This window comes from Zonotrichia albicollis, chromosome 16 (genome assembly GCF_047830755.1).
Source record: "Zonotrichia albicollis isolate bZonAlb1 chromosome 16, bZonAlb1.hap1, whole genome shotgun sequence".
Taxonomy (NCBI): Eukaryota; Metazoa; Chordata; class Aves; order Passeriformes; family Passerellidae; genus Zonotrichia; species Zonotrichia albicollis.
In genome coordinates, this window is record NC_133834.1 from 3558906 (window position 1) to 3578521 (window position 19616).

At 56.5% G+C, this 19616-nt stretch overlaps 1 protein-coding gene and 1 long non-coding RNA gene across 7 annotated transcripts in view; one reads left to right on the forward strand and one right to left on the reverse strand.

The window, feature by feature from the left end:
• Positions 1-19616, forward strand: part of RADIL (Rap associating with DIL domain) — a 24125-nt gene continuing 4509 nt past the window's right edge. The window contains exons 1-11 of one of the 6 annotated variants that reach the window (XM_074552878.1): positions 6-153; positions 3849-3953; positions 6896-7439; positions 12825-13135; positions 14130-14780; positions 14949-14986; positions 15962-16122; positions 16841-16953; positions 18101-18338; positions 18806-18978; positions 19236-19386. In XM_074552878.1, the coding sequence (XP_074408979.1) occupies positions 3918-3953; positions 6896-7439; positions 12825-13135; positions 14130-14780; positions 14949-14986; positions 15962-16122; positions 16841-16953; positions 18101-18338; positions 18806-18978; positions 19236-19386 (2416 nt within the window). In that variant the 5' untranslated portion in view covers positions 6-153; positions 3849-3917. Of the gene's footprint in view, positions 154-3749; positions 3954-6895; positions 7440-12383; positions 12647-12824; positions 13136-14129; positions 14781-14948; positions 14987-15961; positions 16123-16840; positions 16954-18100; positions 18339-18805; positions 18979-19235; positions 19387-19616 lie in introns of those variants that run through there. The other 5 variants (XM_074552877.1, XM_074552880.1, XM_074552879.1 and 2 more) reach the window with 5 other exon arrangements.
• On the reverse strand, positions 12449-17638 carry LOC141731024 (uncharacterized). The gene is made up of 2 exons (XR_012582910.1): positions 17475-17638; positions 12449-15533 (listed from the first exon to the last, which is right to left on the reverse strand). It is a non-coding gene; the product is annotated as an uncharacterized LOC141731024 (long non-coding RNA).

Below are 19616 nucleotides of genomic sequence, written 5' to 3' on the forward strand. Positions count from 1 at the left end.
TTCCGGTGGCGGCCGCGGGGGGGCGCCGCAGCCGCGCTCGCTCCGCCCCGGCGGGACGGGACCGGCCCGAGCTCCCCGCGCAGCCCCGGCGGCTCCGGGCGGCTCCGGGCGCTGCCGCCGCCGGGGTCGCGCCGAGCCTGCCCCGCTCCGACGGTGAGTACCGGGGCCGGGGGGCGCGGGGGGCGAAGGCGGACCCTACCCCAGGGACACCCCTGTCTCGGGGGGCAGATCCCCGCTGTGGCGTCCCCGCTGCACCGGGCAGCAGCGTTTGTTTCTCGTCCCCTGGGAAGCGGAGGCGGGAGGGGCGCGGGGCTTGTCCGGTTGCCGTGGGAGACCCGCGCTGCCCGCGGAGCCGGCGGGAGGGCTGTGCCGGGAACCGCAGCGCCCGAGGGTCCCTGTCCCATGGCCGGGCACACGGGGAGCCCTCCCCGCACCGCCTGTCCCTGCGGGTCTGTGTCCCACCGCACATCCCTTGGGATCATCCCCGTTCCACACCCCTTGGGCTGCTTTCCCCCACTGAACTCTCTTTGGAATGCGTGTCCCCATTCCGTATCCCTCAGGATCTGTCTCCCCAGATCCTTCTCCCACTCGCCTGCCCCTTGGGCTTCCTCTGCCCCCTGCACACTCCCTGTGATCCCTCTCCCCATTCCATGCCCCTCGGGATCCCTCTCCCCATTCCATGCCCCTCGGGATCCTTGTCCCTTTGCACGACCCTTGGGATCCCACTGCTACCCCACACCCTCCGTGTCACCTGTATTCAGCTGCCTGCGACTGTGGTGGCATCCCAGGCCATGGCAGGGAGGTGCTGAGATGATCTGTGTCCCTGTGAGGCTGGAGCAGTTTCATGCTGAGTTGTAACTTTAGCAGGGAAAACTCAGGGGAGTTTGCTACTTGCTTGGGAAGTGCTTATTTTCAGCTCTCTCCAGGACCAGTTAATTATCGCTGGAAAAAAATAAATATTATTGCTAAGGTCTTATAATTAGGCAGCCTACGGAGACTGTGGAGCTCGGGAGGCAGCAGAAAGCAAATGCTTTTTGTGCAGGGTTTCTGGGGTGTGTGAATAGAGCTGCCCGGGCAGAGGGCTGGCATTTGCACTGCTGCATTACCGGAGAGCTGAGGCACGTTGGCGGCTCAAAAAACCCCTGCAAAATAATTACAGGGAAAAAAAAAAAAACCACCAAGAAAAGAAAACCTGCTAAAAGGACTCCTGTTGTCCTTGTGGAATCAGACTGTAACAATGTTTGTGGAGTGATAGGTGCCTTTGGGACAGGCTGTTGGTGTTTTTGGGGCTGTTTTCCATCCTGTTTCAGCAGTCCCAGGGCTGCGGGGTCCGGGCTGCTGCAGGGTGCCTGCTGCTAATAATAACGTGGTAAGGAGTTTACCCACCCTGATCCGGCTAAAGACGGCACCGAGAGAGCCACGGACATCATCAGCCTCCGCTCTGCCCCTAGATTAGGTGGATAAACCCGCACAGGGCAAGGCCGGGCTCTGGAGCAGAAGGAAGGGAATGGGGGCTCCGGTCAGAGCCGAGGGGTTCGGGCTCTGCCTCGGATCTGCAGAGGAACAGGATTTGGAGCACGGGGCAGGATTTGGAGCCGAGGAGAGCACGTCAAAGCCACCAGGGCGTTCTCATTTCCTTTGCTCTCCGAGTTCTAATTTGTTCCACATTGCAGCTCCGGAGCGGCCTCTCCCTCCACTTGCAGCATCCAGGCTGCGGTCACTGCCGTTAGTCCGGGGCTGCCACTCCAGTGGTTTCCATTAAAAAAAGGCAGAAAAAGTAAATAAAAGAAAATTTTCCAACAAAGATCTGAGGAAACAGCTTTTCTGGTTCCTATTCTGGAGTGGTTATAGCTGAAATCTCACCACCCATCCCTGTGCTGGGATGAGCCCCTGGGGAAATTCCAGATGATTAAAAAGTGTTTCAATGGTGTTGTTGCTCTTCCCAAAAGGGAATGAGATGACCTGGTAGCTACAGGTTGATTGGCTTGATAGCATCCCCTCAGGGAGAAGAGGGAGAAACCTGGCTCGGGCTCCAATTGATTAAAGACTTGAACACCAGGAATAAATTCCTGCCATCCAACGTGGCTGTATGGAAAATAACTCCTGGCAAGAAATTATTTCAGACTCCAGCATGAGAGGTGACTCTCTGGCTGTAATACACTTCTGAGAAGCAGTTGAGTTATGGGAGGTGATATTCTTGTAAAAATCTGCACTTTCCAGTATTAAAAAAGTCAATCCAGTCCAGTATTTAGAGCTGACATTGCACAGTGTCAAGAAAGCTGGTATTAAATAAACGTGATCCATTTCCAAGGCAGTTATCAGGGAGATTATCACTGCTGGGCACTACTAGCTGGTAACATGGACCTGGTGTTTTTATCACTAATCTGGAAGAAAGGAGATGGAAATGATTTCTGGAAAAACCTGGATCTGACCCAGGGCAGCTGAGTGTTAATGGTTTGCACAAATCCGGGTGGTAAGCTGAGTGAGAGAAAGGCATCCTGACTGGAGCAGAATGGAACATGGAAATCTTTTACACCCAAAAATAATAACTGTGGCTGTACGTGGTTTCCTGTCCCTAATCTGGATGGTAAATTTTCAGCTGGATCTGCCTGCAGATGCTGGGAGAGGCAGCACAGGGGCAGCAGCTTGGGGGGTGGCTGTCTGTCTGCACTGGAGAATTGAAAATTTTCAGGATAATGTGAAATTTGGCTCAGGAGAACAAAATAAATAGCAGTTATTTGCACTTCTGGTCAGAACCAAATTTGGGTTTATGGCAGCCAAATCTAAATTTTGCTTCTCAGCAAAATGGAGTCTGAGGGGAAGGGACTAAGGGCCTGCAGAAAGGGTCTTACAGGTGGAGAGGAGGGGGCCATCCAGTGAGTCCACCCATAATCAAATCAAAGAGGAAAGAGGAAGGCTTGGCAACAGCATCTAAATACTCTCACAGAGGAGAAAATACCTGTTAGCCAAAATCTCGTTAACTGAGCAGAGAAAAGATGGCAAGAATCAATATCTGGCAGCTGAGGGCAGGGCAGACACACTGGAAATAAGGCATAAATATTTTACCAGGAGGAGTAAATCACTGGAAGAACCGTGGAGCAGCAGAGGTGGGGGCAGCACCTCTTTGCCTTTTGCATCACGACCTGCAGAGTTTCTCCCACAGCCCCAAGGCTGGGCCAGCAAGAGGGACTGGATGGAACCACACCAAGGCCCTGATTAGGTGATTTAATTAGAGGATGATGCATTTATCTTTAATCATGGTGGAGCCAGGGAAAGGAGTAGCTCTTGTGCCCTGATGGCTCTCCCTGAGGAACACCCGTGACATCCCTGGTGGCACTTGGCAGGTGCCTCTTTCAGCTTTGTCTCTGGCCACCAGTGGTTGTGTTCTTGCAGATCTGTGGTGGGAAGTGCTTGGTGGGGACAGTGCTTGGTGGCTCTTCTTGATGTCCAGCAAACCAGACTGAGATTCAGATCTCAGTGAGCATCCCAGCATGCTGGGGCTGCTGGGGGAAGGAGCTGCTCCAGGGCTTGCTTGTCCACCTGTGAGTCAGAGCATCCCCAGCCTGGCATCCTTGGGGACACGTGTGCTTAGGAGAAAGAGGTAAAGGTCACAGGGCTGTTGCTGGTTCCATCTCCTCCCCTTCTCCTTTCCTTTCTTTTCCTCCTGCTGTTCTCTCCTGGTCTCCCATGCGATGGGGTAGGTGCTGTTGATTATAGATGTGGTTCAGAATCCCACATGCAAACATCAGGACCGTGTTGCAGAACCTCTGAGCCTTCCAAACCCATCACACTGCAAGCAGCTGACGTCCATGAGCAGCCCAGGACCTCTCCTCCTCTTCCTCTCTCAGAAACGTGACAGACGCCTGCCCAGGATGGTGCACAACGAAGGGCAAAGATTGTTTTGAGAAGGAGGATGAATGGAAGGGAAAAAGGCACGTGAGAAGAATGGCAAGGTAGGGTCTGAGCGCTGGCTGGGGGCCCTGGGGAGGAGCTGCTCACCCGTTCTGGGAGCAGGAACCTCAGGCCTGCAGGAAAGTCCCCGGTGGTGGCTGCAGAGTCACTTGTGGTGCTGGAAGGACACGTGGTGGCCACGTGAACACCGTGGGCATTTGTCACAGCCCTGCAGAGCTCAGGCAGAGCTGGCTGTGGAAAATAGCTGCTTTTGGTGTGGTCAGGCACTGCTGTGAAGAGGTGAAGGATCTTGCTGGGAGGCAATCCCAGGGTTTTTACTAATCCATGCGTACCCGTTAGAGAGAGAACGTCACTGAGGCTGGAGAAAGGGACTTCTGGGAAAGTCTGGATCATGCTGTGTCCTTCCAGGGAACTGTGAAGTGAGAGAAGGGCTCAGTTGGCTGGAGATGTGCAGGAGCACCTGTCCCACTGAGCTAATGGAAGGTGGGACACTCTTACTGCCTTGTCCCCGATCAGCTGGGGCAGCTGGAGCATCCCTGCTCCTGCAGTGGGGCTCAGCGGGATGGCACGTACCAGAGATTTCCTCCTGTACCAGGGATTTCCTTCTGTACCAGGGATTTCCCCTCGCATCAGAGATTTCCTCCTCACCAGAGATTTCCTCCTGGAGGAGATGCCCATTGCTATCGTGCCCGAGCTCACGGATGTGGGAGGAGCCCCTTTCATTATCATCTTACCCTGCCCATTAGAGCCTCAGGGGGATTAAGACCGGGTGTGTCCTGCTGTCTCCAGGAGAATGTGATTTCTCAGGTCACCCAGGCTGGTGGCCTGGTGAAATCACACCTGTGCTGCTCTAGATGCTGAAAATTGGAGTGACACCTCCTCCTGATCCAGGCTTCTGATTTTTTTCCCGGTGAAAAGTCTTTGACCCTGAACTCTGTAGGAGCTGCATTTTATAGAAAGAGTAAAAATACAGCTGAGCTATAAATAACACATTCAAAACCAGGCAGGGACCTGCAAGGAGCAAGGATGGTGTGTCTGTGATGTGGGCTTGGAGGAATGATTTTGCCACCAGCAGATGGTGAAAGGTTTCCCTTTGTGCTGGGGGCAGTTCAGGGTGGAGGAGATAAAACCCATGAAACCAGTGATTTGATGACAAAGCCTTGTCTTTTGCATCCTTGATGACAAGGTCCTGCAGGGACTCTGGGGCAGTTTTCCTCGTGGCCAATGTTAATGAGGGCTGGCAGGGCCGTGCTGGAGCCTGGGGCAGCTGTTCCTGAGCCTGACTGTGCCAGTGCCCTGACCTGCTCCCCAGGTCGGGGCTGCCAGGAGGTGTCACACCGCAGACATCAAGGGATGTCCCCAGGGATGTCCCCAGCAGCTCTGGGCTCAGCTGCAGAGGGAGGAGCAGAACCTCAACCCCATCCCTGCCTCAGTTTCCCCGCTTGCAAGGTGGGAGCTGGACCTGCCTTACCTGAGCCTTACCTGAGCAGGAGCAGCCTTATCTGAGTGAGTTGGGGTGAAGTTCTGGGGCAATATAAAACACAAGGTCCTCAGCCCTGCTGTCCTGCCAGGACTCCTGCCCTTCAGCACTCCAGAGGTCAGTTTTGGAACCTGCAGCCTGGGGATGAGGACAAACTCCATCATTTTCACAGTCCTGGTGTGGCTGAGGAAGAGGAAAAAGGGGTGACTTGGAGTGCAGCAGGATTACACAGCTCTCAGCCACATCCTTAGCACCTGGTGCCTCAGTTTCCCATCTGCAGCATTCCCCGTGTCTCTGGCTGTGGGATGGGGATCCTGCAGCAGCCCTCCATGCACGGCTAGGAGCTGCTTTCTGGGTTAGAAGGTGACCTCTTCCATTAGCAGCAGGGACGTTTTTCTCTGCTCTTTTCTCCTGAATTAGATGGTGGCTTGGAGGCTGTCCAGGCCCAGCATCACTCTGCTGATAGTGCTGAGTCTGCTCTGAGGCACGGCTGTGCCTGAGCCACTCGGGGCTGCAGCTGTGGAAGCTGCTGGCACCTCACCTGTGCCCAGCCAGGGACACCTGGGTCACCCAACTGCTGCATCCAGCTGTGCATGGGACATTTTGGGGTTCCTCTGTGCGTGCATGGGGTCCCTGCATGTTATAGATCTGGAGGAGAGGGAGAGCCCAGTTCTGTCCCAAGCAGGAATGCTCAGATTGTCTTTCCTGACAAGTCCCAGGTGACAACGTGGCTGTGGGTCATCAGCACCACACAAGCACCAGGTGCTAGTGCAACCAGGATGGGGACAGTGACATCAGGCAGGAGTGCTACCCACCTAAATCCAGATCACTATCTGTGGTTCCTGGTCCACTCCAGGGGATTGAGGAGCACTGGGAGCTGCCACATGGCCTTGGCCACCTCTCCTCCAGTCACTGCCCACTCGGGGCTGACCTGGGCTAAGGTGACAAGAGCATCCTTGTCAGTGATGCCACCCTTGGCCTGAATGTCCTCCACAAACAAGCAACAGCCAAGAGATCTGCCAGAGTCAGGACATTTTTAGAAAGGCTAATTAGAGCCCATTTTCACCCTGTGCCTCTCGCTGAGCAAAAGCATTTAGCAGCGACCTCAGAGTGAGGGAATTTGCACTTGAGCTTTCCGTTTCACCTCTAAAAAATGGGATTGCTCCATAAACTCGTTAGTGAAAGTAACTCCTGATGCCTTGGCTGCTGACCAGGATGGGCCCCGCCAAGTCCTGCTGGGCTCTGCTCTCCTCCTCTGGGTAAGATGGAGAACTATGGGGCCTCTCCAGGTGGTGTTTTCAGGGACAAAAATCCATCCAGGGGTAACTGTGCTGGTGCCAAGGAGCTTGGCTGAGCTTTTCCACTGGTGTTTTGGGTTACACAGGGGAAATGGCTCTCCCTTGATCTGCCACCTGGGAGGTGACAGCGGCTCCTCTGTGGCCACCTGCTGCACATCCATCCTCCAAACCACTCACCTTGTCCTTCTTGCTGTTCCCTGCCCAGCTGTGCTTCATGACGACCTCTCCCACCATGTTTTATGGGCCGTCCTCCAGCATGGCTCCGCCATCCAAGAGCCGCCTGAAGCGCCAGAGCCGCCTCTTCTCGCAGGTGCTCTACCGCACCCTGAGCTACAAGGACCGCGGCTCTGCGCCCGCCGAGGACGACCCGGCCGAGCTCTCCACCCAGCTCTCGGCCCCTGGCATCCTGAAAATCTTCGGGGGCAACATCTGCGCTGGCACCAACTACAAGAGCGTGCTGGTGACGGGCAGCTCGGGCGCGCGGGAGCTGGTGAAGGAGGCCCTGGAGCGCTACGGGCTGAGCCAGCTCAGCGCCGCGCAGTACGCGCTCTGCGACGTCATCGGCCGCTTCCAGGGCCCCGAGAGGCAGTGGCAGACTGAGGGGCTCAGGGTGCTGGGTGACCACGAGAAGCCCCTGCTCATTCAGGACCTCTGGAAGCCCAGGGAGGGCTTCTCACGCCGGCTGGAGCTGCGCAGGAGGGCCGAGGTGGAGGAGATGGCGGCCAGGGATGTGGACACCACCACTGCAGGTCAGAGCTGGGCGTGGGGCAGGGAGAGGGGTTGGGGTGCACCCCCTGGAGCCCTCCCACAGCCGAGGCTTTCACACGTGGTGTGGGTGCAGGGGTGGTGCAAGTGGGACGGTGGTCGTGTTTCAGCTGTAAGGCTCTGGGGCTGAGGCAGGCCTCAGCACTCTCCTGCCTCAGTTTGGTACCTGTCACCTCAAATATTCACCCCAGCCAATTTAGGGGTTAATAACAAACCCTGCCCATGGCTGGGGAGCAGCAGGCAAGAGCATCAGTGCTTCCTGCTCTTCCCATCAGTGAACAAGCACCATGGCATCCCCAGCTTCGTGCCTGGCTCTGGCCTGCTCCCCCATCTCCCTCTGGGCATCCCCCAGGCCTGACACCCCGGGCAAATCTGCAGGAGCAATTAAGGAAAATGAAAAGCTAATGAAGAGAGAGCAATGTAGGGCAGGAGAGCCCCTGCAGCGGTGCCTGATGGAGGCCAGGGCTGGCAGGAGGAGATAAGTGCATCATTAGGAACCAGCAGCAGTAATGAAGCTTTTCTCCTCTCACCCTCAGATAAAAGTCCTGTGAGGATGAGGGCAGAAAGGTTTAAAATCAGATTTTTACTTGCACAGTGTGCTTGCTGGGCCACACCTGCTGACCAGGCCCCAGAGGTGACAGCCACAGGGTTTTGCTGGGATGGGCCCCAGCAGCTCCTCACACCTGCAGGGAAGGGCTGTTACTGTCAGAACGAAAGTGGTGGTGATGCAGGATTACTCTGTGTGCTTGGCAAAGAAGAGCCAAGTTTCTGCCCCACCAGCAGCAGAACAAATGGCCCAACCTGTCCCACACCAGAGGAACACAGCTCCTCTCCCACCCATCCTAACATAGCTGGAAAGAACCATGGAACACAGGGAGGGAATCCAGCCCTGGGCACTCTAGAGGAGAGCAGAGGCAGCTGGAGCCTGCCCAGCTGCAATTTTCAGTTGGGATTTCACCTGGTACTTGAGGACACAGGGCTGCTCCATGCTCACCATGTCCAGTCTGGCTGCGCAGGGAGGGGGTGCCACAGGTGCTCCCAGCTCATTGCACAGACACAGAGCTGGCTCCTGCCAGGGCCTGGGCCAAGGAGGTGGATGCTCTGCTCTTCTCTCCAGCTCTTCCTGCAGCCAGGATCAGAGAGATGTGAAGCACTCTGGGAGAGCAGTGATCTAAAAACAGCTTCAGCTGAATGGAGGGAAGGGCAAGAGCCCAGTGAGGGGTGCAGGGCCATGTGGCAGCTCCCTGCCAGCCCAAGGTCACATCCACAGCCTCAAATCCTCCCCTCAGATGCAGAAAGGAACTTTGCTCCCATGGGCTGGATCCTGGGTGGGCTGGGAGTGTGGGAGTGCAGGGATCCACCCAGGCAGGGAAGCAGCAGGGTCTGGGCTGCCCAGCCTGGGAGCAGCTCTGAGCTGGCCTGGGGCTGCACCCTTGGGTCATTTCCATGGAGGAGCAGCTCCTGATAGGATCCTGTGCTCTGGATGTGGAAATAAGCCCAATGGAGGAGCAGCTCCTGGTAGGATCTCATGCTCTGGATGTGGAAACAAGCCCACTATGCTTTCGTTATCACCTCATTTGTTTCAGCACTCCTGGGTGGGGCTGTGGAAATTCCCCATTTTTTAACCTTTGGGCATTTTCCAGAGCTGACCAAGCTCTTCAAAGGCAGAAGCTACACCCACAGTCAGGCTGCCTGCTCTGCTGGGTACACAGCCCATGGCTGTCTTACCTGGTAAAGTCTCTCTCCTGCTGCTTTTCTCTTGGTGGCACCAGGGGCTCTGTCACCAGTCTCACCCTGTGCTGCTGTGGGGCTGTGACCTTTCCCACCTCATCTGCAAACTGCCAGGAATGAGTGTGAGTGATGCAGCCTGTGACCCAGCACCCCAAAAGGACCCAAACTTCCTGGTGAGGGGGGTATTGAGCGTGAGTGCCCTCCAGCAGGGTCACCCTTGTCACCAGGCTCAGGCTGGCAGAGGTCCCCTTGCTGAGCTGCAGCTGCCTGCCCACGGTGCTGAGGCACTGGCCTGGAAAACACAACATCTGTGCAAAAGTAAAGGGACTTCAGGCTTGCAGCTCCCCCAGAGAAAAGCAGAGTAATGCTCACACCATCCCCAGGGCAATACCTGCAGGCCCTTCCCCACACAGGGCATGGCTGGAGCAGCAGGACTGGGAGCACTGGGGTCATGCAGGTGCATCCCTGGCTGGGAGAAAGGCTCCACATCCACCCATGACCTGCTAGCAAATAGCTTAAGACTTTTATCTGCTCACTTACCCATTATCCTAATTAGTTTATTAGCTGCTTCCCACTGGGGAGGACAGTGCTGGCTCCTCATGGCACTAATTAGCAGCACAGGTAGAGGCTCTGTGCAGCTAACGAGGCAGCCCCTCTCTCCCTGTGCCCCCAGCCTGCTCCTTTGGGGAGCACAGAGTCATGGAGATGTAGGGAAAACACCCACAAACTGGAGGGTGCTGCAGACCTTGTCATCTCAGTGGCATTCATTTTCCAAAATATCCCCATTTTGTACCAGGGCCTATCCTAACTGGAGCTTTCCCAAGGGGCTGGAGGCTGAACTGCACACGCAGCTCCAAAAACTTGGGATTTAAGCCTATTATTCTAAAAGATGCTCTGGCAAGTGCCTTTGAGGATCTGGCTTTGATATACCTTAGCACCACTGCATCCAGGGAAGATTCCCTGCAGAGTCTGCAGAGCAATTACATTAGGAAGGACCAGCCTGGTCTTAGTCCCTCCTGGGTGCATTCAAAGCATTTGTTCTTTCCTGGGGCCCACGGAGTTATTTGTTGATTTATTTCTCAGCCAGGAAAAGCCAACCTCTTTCCTCAGCTGAAACAGAGGCAGATCCCAGCCAAGATCCCAGGCACCACAAGTGAAAGTTTTTCCCCTGGGCTGCAGGATGGGTTTAGAGGCAGCAGCAACAGCTTGGTGGGGTCTGGGAATGCTGCCCAAGGGGTGCCCAGCTCTCCCTAAGGATGAGATCCAGCCCTGCGTTAGGATCTGATTAGAGAGAGGTGCCTCTGCCTAACTGAGGTGCAAACAAGACAAATGCTGAAGTAAATAGTACAGATTTTATTAGCAATCAGTGTGAGGTAGAGAGAGAGAAAGAAAGAGAAGAGAGGGGGGACAGAGACAGAACTCTTGTTTTGAGCTGGTGGTGTCTTGTGTTGCTGGTTGTGAATCTCCCCTGCCAGAATTGCCTCTTACCCAGGCACAGCTGATTCAGCACAGTTGCTGAGTTGCTTCCATTAGTTTCTTCCTTATCTTGGGAGTGCTGCCAAGTGTCCTTGTGGCCTGTAAATTCTGTATTCTTTGTGCCCACTATCAGTGGTACATCCCTTTTCCCAAGCCTTTTTAACCCCCCTAGGCCTGAGATCACTGGAGCTTGTCCAGCCCTAAACTTTAACAAGGCCTAACACCCCAGCAGCAGTGCCTCCTTTCTACAGTCCAAGTCCTGGCTATCCAGGGAGGAATGAAATATCTGGGGATGCTCTTTGAATCCTTACATGCTGTTCCCATCCCAATCTCCATGTGGGTTCAGCAGCCACTGGCTCTGCACTGGAGATGTTCAGGCTGAGTTTTGGGTGGGATAACCTGCACATGCTTGGGAGGACAAAACAGTACCAAAGGATGAAAAAAACCTAACCCAGTTTTATGGAGGGACTTTGTTATGCTCAGGAAAAGAGCTGTGTTTATCTTTCCAGCACAGCCCTGGGGTTGGTGGGAGCCTGTGGCGGGGGCAGTGGAAAAGCAGCTTTTCCCTGCACAAAAAAAATACAGAAGCTTCCTTTCCCCTGGATAAGGGGCTGGTGAGGGCCTGTCTCTGCAGGCAGTGGGACCCCAGTGCTGGCAGGCCCTGCTCTGTCCCACTGAGCTCCAGCTGCTCCCCAGGATCCAGCCCCACTGCTCCCTGCTTGCTCAGCCTGCTCTGGGATCTGCATTGTCCTTCATCCTCTGGCCCATTTCCATGGTGTGGGTCAGGGACAGGGCTCCTGGGGGGAGCTGAGGTGTCCTGCAGACACGTTTGTGGTGGCCTTTGGCATGCCCAGCAGTGTGGTTTGTGTGGGTTTGTTGTCCTCCCTGGATGTTCCATCCGTGCCGTGGCCGATTGCCTTTTTAAGAAGGACACAGGGCACGGGGCTGCTTGGGCTGGCTTGGCTGTGCCCTGCCCTAATCCCAAGGCATGCAAACAGCAGGGGCTATTTTCTCCCTGTCCCACCCCCCCTCCCCATCCCCATCTCTTTGATTTTCCCAGCAAAGGAGCGCTCCATTTAAAACAAACAAACAAAAAAAATGTATTTCAGAACCAGCAGCCCATTCCTCACCAAATAAGGCAGATGATTTTTTTTTTTGGGTCTGAGATTGTGAGTGTCCCTTTAAGCAGCCCTGGGCACCAGGCTCTGTGCTTTGCCGTCCCCAAATCCCGCTGGCTGTCCCCAAACCTCGCTGTCCAGAGCCGGGAGCAGGGCTCTGGCTCTGGTGCTGCACCGACAGCGCTGCACTGCTGCTCCTGCAAGCGAATCCTGTGGGGTTTTTCCCCTCTCTTCGTCCTCCCCGAATGCCAGTGACCTGCTCCCAGGAGGTGCCCAGCTGAGGTACGAGCATCACCTTCGGACGCACAACTTCCAGTTTCTCCTGCAGAGCTCCAGCGGCACGGAGGGACCCAGCGGGACCCCCGGCTCTGGGGCTGCTTTTGCAGCTCGGCCCGGCCTATCCATTCACTCCGGCTCCTGTTTGTCTCACGGACAGACAGCTCTGCCCGAATTGATGCTTGGGAGAAGTTAATTACGGCTTGTTCCTGCTGCAGCCGGGCTCCACTGCAGCTCCCGTGCCTGCCTGATGCTCCGGGGAATTGGGGGGGGTCCCTGCGGTCCCCACTTGCTGCTGGCTCCCGACTGCCGAAGGGCTGAAAGCCGAATCCAGGCTCTTTTTCTTTCTTTTTAGCAAGGATTGAGTGAAATTTCTTTTTAGCAGGGATTTCCTCTCCCCCCAGCCCTGCAGTGTGGCCGGGGCGGATGGGGGATGCTATGGACCGGCTGCTCTCCATCCAGTGAGGTTTGGGGGCCAGGGAGGGCAGGGATCCTCCGTTTCAGCGGTGCCATTAGGACACGAAACTCCGCGCCGCTGTTTTGGCGTCACCTTTCGGGGAGGGCAAAGGACCGGGGGACACCAGGGCACGGTGGGTGCGCAGCTCCGGCTGCTCCATCCCCGCTCCGAGCTGCAGCATCCCTCCAGCAACACTGGGGTGCTGCGGCGGGCGGGGGTGCTCCGGGGGGGCTGCAGGGGCTGAAGGCGGCTCTGTCTCCCGGGGGGGCCGCAGGGGCTGAACGCGGCTCTGTCTCCCCCCATCCCCGCAGGCATCAACGCCCAGGCGCGGAAGCTGCAGCGGCACCGGGCGCGGGGGGCCCGGCGGGCGGCGGGCGCGGAGCGGCGCGGGCCCCCCCCGGCCCTGCGGCGCAGCCTCAGCGAGACCAGCCTGGGGAGCCCGGCTCGGCGGGCGGGCAGCGCGGCCGGGGCCGGCGGCGGGGCCCGGCTCCAGCGGCACTGCTCCACCCTGCCCGGCAGCCCGGCGGCGGCGCGGAGCGGCGGCAGCGGCGGCAGCAGCATGCGGTACTCCCTCTACCAGTCCCCGCACCTCCTGCTCCTGCAGGGCTACAGCCAGCAGCATGTAAGCACAGCACCGCGCCGCCTCCTGCGCACCCCCGGCACCCCCGCTTCCCTCCCAGCCCCTCAAGCGGGGCTGCTTGCATGGCCGGAGCTGCTGGGGTCGAGGGAGGTGGTGGTGATGGTGAGGATGAGCATCCTTTAGGAAACGGGCTTGGGACTCGCAGCCTTGTCCTCAAGTCTGTCCCCGGCCTGTCCCCAAGTGCGGGGAACGCGGAGGCAGGAGCCGTGACCCCCTGCAATGCCCCACTGGCATTGGGATGGCACTGGCATTGAGGGATGCAAGGTGATCCCCGAGCAGCATCCCTGCCCCGGCCCGAGGGGGCCCCGGTTCTGCCCCGTTCCCCGTCCCCGGTCCGGCTGCTTCCTCAGTGGCAGATGGAATCAGAGGCTGCGAGGAGAGCAGCACATGGAGAACTACAAAGGACAGGGTCGGCTCTTGCAGTTAATGGCCACTTTGCGCCCGCTGAATGTCGAGCTGTTCCAAGTTTTTGGCAGGGTGACACCGGCACTGCGGCCATCCCGTTAGTGCTGCTGGGGAAACTGAGGCACGGGCTGGTCCCCTGAGCTGCCTCGGGGAGTGCGGGCAGGCTGCAGGGAAAGGCAGGGCCAGGGGTGGATGCTCTGTCCTACTGCCACCCCGGGCAGGGGGGTGCAGGCATCGCTGCAGTCTGGGGGGAAAAGCTGGGAAGGAAAAGCAGCTGCAGAAGGGATGAGGGGGAGAGGTGGAAGGAGGTCTCCTTCTGTCCAAAGCAGCCTCATTTACTGCATGCCCAAAGTCATTGTACCCATTTATTGCCGTGCCCAAGGCAGGGATCACTGCTGTCCTGCTTGGCAGCGAGGAGAGTAAAATAACGAAATGTAAATGTGCATGGGGGACAGCTGGGGACAGCGAGGGGACAGCTGGGGACAGCGGGAGGCTGCAGCACTCTCTGCATGGCAGCAGGAGGGTCCCTTCTCCCCGTCCCCGGTTCATGCTGCGTGTCCTCGCTCGGCAGGACAGCCTGGTGTACCTGCTGAACCGCGAGCAGCACACGGTGGGCCAGAGGACGCAGGCCAGCAAGCCCAGCATCAGCCTGTCCGCCCCCGACATCCTGCCCCTGCACTGCACCATCAGGAAGCTCCGACCTTCGCGGCACCGCTCGGAGGAGAAGCTGGTGCTGGAGCCCATCGCCGGCGCCGCCGTCTCCGTCAACTTCTCCGAGGTGTCCCGGACGGTGGTGCTGCGGCACGGGGACCTGCTGTCCCTCGGCCTCTACTACCTGCTGCTCTACAAGGACCCCATGAAGGCGCAGCCGCTGCCGGCTCAGACCCTGCTGAGGCTGCGGGCCCTGCACCCCGAGGCTCCGCACGTGTGCGGGGCGTGCGGCAGCCTGCTGAGGGACAGGGACCCCAAAAAGCGGGGCCCATCACCTGGCGGCGGCCCCAGGACGCCCCGCAGGAGGCTGCAGTTGGAGTTCGAGCCCGCGGCCGAGGATGTGCTGCTGCGGCGCATCATGAGCCTCATCGAGCCCGGAGGGGACGACCACAAGCTGACACCTGCCTTCCTGCTCTGCCTCTGCATCCAGCACTCGGCCACCAACTTTGAGCCGGGAGACTTCGGGCAGCTGCTGCTGAAAGCGGCCAAAATGATCCAGAGGACGGTGTGGGTCAGTCGGCGGTGGGACGGGGTGTTTTGGGGTGGGGGTGTTGCTCAGGCCCTCCCTGGGGCTCCTCCTCAGCCTGGTCCCCGGTGGCAGTGAGTGCTGATGGGGGTGCTGCTGGTGCCACCCCATCCCACGGGTTCTCACTGTGCTTTCCCTTCTCTCCCTGCCCAGGAGCGGACGCGGGAGCTGGCTGAAAAGCAATCCCAGCAGTAAGTGTGACCCTCCTTGTTTTGCCTCAAAAAACGGGGAGAATTCAACCTGGTTCTTCCTCCATGAGTGAGGGAAGTCCGTGGCTGTCAGCCAGTGGTGCATGATGAGTTTTCCTGCTGAATCCCACACATTCTGCTCTCTGGTCCTTTAACCACATGCCTGCAGAGAATCTGTGGATTTGGAAAAGCTCAGGAGGGAATAGGACCTGCAGCAGCTCTGGGGTTTTCTCTGATCCAAGACCTGGCCAAGGCTTTGCATTTGTGGCTTCACCCCTGAGTGATACAGTAGGAATGTTCCTTAGTGTGAGCCTGGCCTTCCTCAGGCTGGAGACCCCTCAGTGGAGCTGAGATGGAGCTGGCACTGCATGTGTGCATCCAGGGGTGGTGGCACAGCGTGTCCCAGTGCTGGGAGCACCATTCTGGGACAATCACAGTGGTGCAAGGAGCTGTCTTCCCAGCCACATCCAAAATCCCATCTCTAAAGCAGTTGGTGCTTGCTGTGAGCTCTCCTTTAGGGTAAACTTCAAAGATGCTTCCCAGGCCCTTTCTATAGCAGGAAAAAGCAGTTTAGCAGATGCTTTTTGTTTTATTTTTGAGCAGCCCAGGGCAGGTGAGCTGGGTTTAACTGTCCAGAGCTGGCAGGAACAGCACATACCTCTGGGGAAGGGCTGTTTTCAGCCATGAATATTTAGTGCTGTTCACCTGTATTTGGGAAAGTCTCCCCCAAAAGTGGCACCCCATAAAGGCCAGGTGGTCTTGGTCAGCCTGGTCCCCACAGGGTCCCCTTTGCCACCCCACAGAGCAGAAACCTCTGAATTTTTCCTTGTAAAGGGTCTTTCTAAGGGGAGTTCTGGGCTTGGGGGTGTGGGGATGTGAAAGCTCTCTGGCATTGCCCCAAACTGGCTGTTTTCTCCCCAAAAGCCTGAGTGGGGATGCTGAGGAGCAGCAGGTGTAACAGCTGCTGTGTCTCCCCAGCCAGGACCCTGCCACCCTGTCCCGCTTCACCATCACAGACCTCCTCCCAGACCTGCAGCACATCATCTTCTGGATGGCCAATGCCATCGAGATCCTCTACTTTGTCCAGCAGAAATCACCCACCTACATCCAGAGCATGGAGGAAGAGCTGGACATCAAAGGTAGGTCTGGATGCAGCATCCTGCCTGTTTTCCCAGCCAGAGCAGCTCTGCTAATCCCCACTCACAGGTGGTGGTCAGTGCCCTCGAGATGCTCCATTAACCCTCCATAATCCTCATCAGCAGGGACATCTCTGTGCTGTGGGCTGGGGAAATCTGTGGGAGGAGCAGCCTCACATCCTGCCCTGGTGCTGCCCAGCTCCAGAGCCAGGTTGTGCTGTGTTCACACACGAGTATGATGAGTTTTCCTGCTGAATCCCACACATTCTGCTCTCTGGTCCTTTAACCACCATGCTTGCACAGAATGAGTGGGTTTGGAAAAGCTCAGGAGGGAATAGGACCTGCAGCAGCTTGTGGTTAATGTCTTGGGGGGCTTTCTTCACCCTGGATTTGCAGGTAGCCCTGCAGAACTGCTCACTGGTGAGCCTGTGTTAATGCCGGCAAAAGGAATAAAAAGATAGAAAGGTATTAAACCAGCCTCAGAAACTTTCTGGTCTATGCAAAAAGTTTAAGTATTCTTAGGCTGGGCAGGAGCTGCCAGCAGTGATGGGAGCTGTGGGGGCGGCAGGTGGGAGCTCCCCGGGGCCCCAGGAGCCTCTTTGCCCTGTTGAGGGATTCTGTGGGGGTGATACAAACCTGGAAATCCTAATAACCCACCCCCTGGGAGTCTGGGGACCCTGCTGCTGCAGGTTTGCTCCCCGATGCTCCTCTCCTCCTGCAGGCTCCAAGGAATCTCTGTTCTCCTCGACCATCACGGCCAGCGAGGAGGCGATGACGGTGCTGGAGGAGGTGATCATGTACACCTTCCAGCAGTGTGTCTACTACATCTCCAAGGTACCGCACGAGCATCCCCAGGACTGTGCAGGAGGGGTTTGTTTTAAGCTTTCACTCCTTGGCAGTTGCACCACGCTGAGGTGTTTTCCTTCAGGCTGAAGTTCCCCGAATTTTGGTCGCAGCCCAGGAAAAGTATTGAATTACTGCGGCGTGTTTCCTGCAGTGCAGCGGCTCGGGGGAGGCGTGCGGGGAGGGCTGCTTGGCTCGGCCAGCGCGGCATAATGCTGTGATTCAGGGCGTGATGGAAAGGGATGGAAAGGGATGGCAAGGGGCCCCTGGCCCGGGAGAGCCGGGCGGCAGCGGGAACAGAGCAGGCAGTGTGAGGCACAGAAAGGCTGCCCTGTGCAGCACGGCTCCCTGCCACCGGCACGGGGCACACGGGGCTGCTGCTGCTGCTCCGGCACCGCTCCGAGCAGCGCCTTCCTCCCCTTCCCTCTCCCCTGGAAGAAGTGAGTGCAAGGCACTGCTCTCCCATGTAAGCAATATGGAAAATCATCCCCATCGATCCTGATTTCTGTCACCTTCGTGTCCAACTGATTGGTTGCTGCCTTGGTCCACATCAGGTTTTGCAGATTTTAGCTGCCGTCACTCATCATTTCTTCCAGCTGCTAAAAGCGACCAACATTAATTTTTATATTTTTATAATTTTTATAATTTTACAATACTTATAATTTTATAACTGTTATAATAGCTATAATACTTATAATATTTATAATTTAAAAATTTTTGCATTATTTTTATATAATTTTATAATATTCATAATTTAAAAATACTTATAATTTTATAATAGTTACAATTTTATAACAGTTATAACAGTTATAATACTTATAATATTTATAATTTTTATAATTTTTAAACTTTTGCATTATTTTTTATAATTGTTAAATTGTTAATTTTCATAAATTGTTAATTTATAATATTTATATTTTTGATAATTTTATAATACTTATCATTTTTTATAATTTTTTAAACGTTTGCACAACACTGGAGCCCATGGAGGCAGAGGGTGAACAGGAATAGCCCCTTTGCCAGAGCAGCACTGGCAGGGTTTGCTTGGCTTGAGGAGGTGAAGGAAAGGCTTGGCTGGTGCAAAAACAGAAAAACCCCAACAAACAGAGTGTGCTGTGACCTTGCTGCTCTCCTGCAGTGTCTGTACGTGTCGCTCCCGGCCCTGCTGGAGTGCAACCCCTTCCAGAGCGAGTGCCGGGAGGGCTGGCGGGGAACTCCGCCCCTGCCCGAGGAGCTCCGCAGGATCGTGCTCATCTACCAGGCTGTGCTGGACCTGCTGCACCAGTACGAAGTGCACCCCGAGATCACCTCCCAGATGTTTGCCTACCTCTTCTTCTTCTCCAACACCCTGCTCTTCAACCAGCTCCTGGATAAGGGTCAGTCCTTGAATTGGGCAGCACATATGGGACTGAGTTGTTGGGATGCTCTCCAGTCCATCCCAGTGCCACCTAAAGGGGTACAGGAAGGGGCTGGAGATGGGCAGGTCTCAGCAGTGCTACAGGCAGGCCAAGCACAGACTCAGCTGCTGGCTTCTGGATTCCCATTCCCAGGAGAGCCTAAACCCCACAAGGATCCCATCCCATTCCATTGCCCCTTCGAGCTTGAGCAGAGGAGGCTGAGGGCAGTTAATAGGGGCAGCTCATTAATAAACTACAGCAGCCTGAGGTGCTCATTAGCCCTCATTAACGCAGCTGCCCCCTTGTAAGTGCCAGCAAGACCCAGCTGCCACCAGGAATTGCAGCCACAGGATGTTGGGGACATTACCTGGGGCAGGGGCTGGGGGACAGAGTTCCCTGATATGGTGATGGATGCTTTCCCTGATATGAATGCTTTGCCTTCTCAGGCTCCTCTCTGGGCTGCTTCCACTGGTCCCAGGGGGTGAAGCTGCGGGCCAGCGTGCGGCTGCTCCTGGAATGGCTGCACGGTGCCGGCTTCGAGCAGCTCTCCCAGCAGTTCTTCTCCAAACTGGCCAGCGTGGCAAACCTGCTGGCCATGCCCGGCTCCCAGCTGGTGCAGGTGAGGGATCCCAGCCCAGGGCTCGTGGCATTGGGATGGGAATGGGCAGGAGAGCACCTCCTCAGTCTGGGGGTCCCTACACTGATGTGTCCCTTTTGAACCTGCCCTCTCCCAGGGTCTGTGGGTGGGCAGTACCCAGGAGAGGATGCTCTGGTTCTCTCCATCTTGCCCGAGCTCTCCCTCCTGTGCCCCTTGAAGCTCCTGCTCCTCAGAGGAAGCAGTTTCTCACCTGTGCCATGTGCTGTCCCCTCGCACAGATGACCTGGCCATCCCTGCGAGCTGAGTTCCCAGCGCTGAGCCCCGCGCAGCTGCACCGGGTGCTGAGCCAGTGCCAGGCTGTGATGGACGTGGGCTGCATCTCAGCATGGCAGCCCAGTGAGGAGGAGAGCCCAGCCACCTTCCAGCTTGGTGAGTCCTGCTCAGCCTGCTCCAGTCACATACAAACCTACAAACAGGTCATTCCCTTCCCCTTCCTGGTGTCCTGTAGTACCTTCAGCAATTGGCAATAACCATAGCCCCAAAATTCAGATATTGCAAAGGATGCAAAGTGCAGGTGGCTTTTTCTCCTGTCCCAAGTGAGGGATGCTGCTGGCTCAAGCTCACTAAATCCCTGGTCCCAGCTGGGAGACTGCACATGG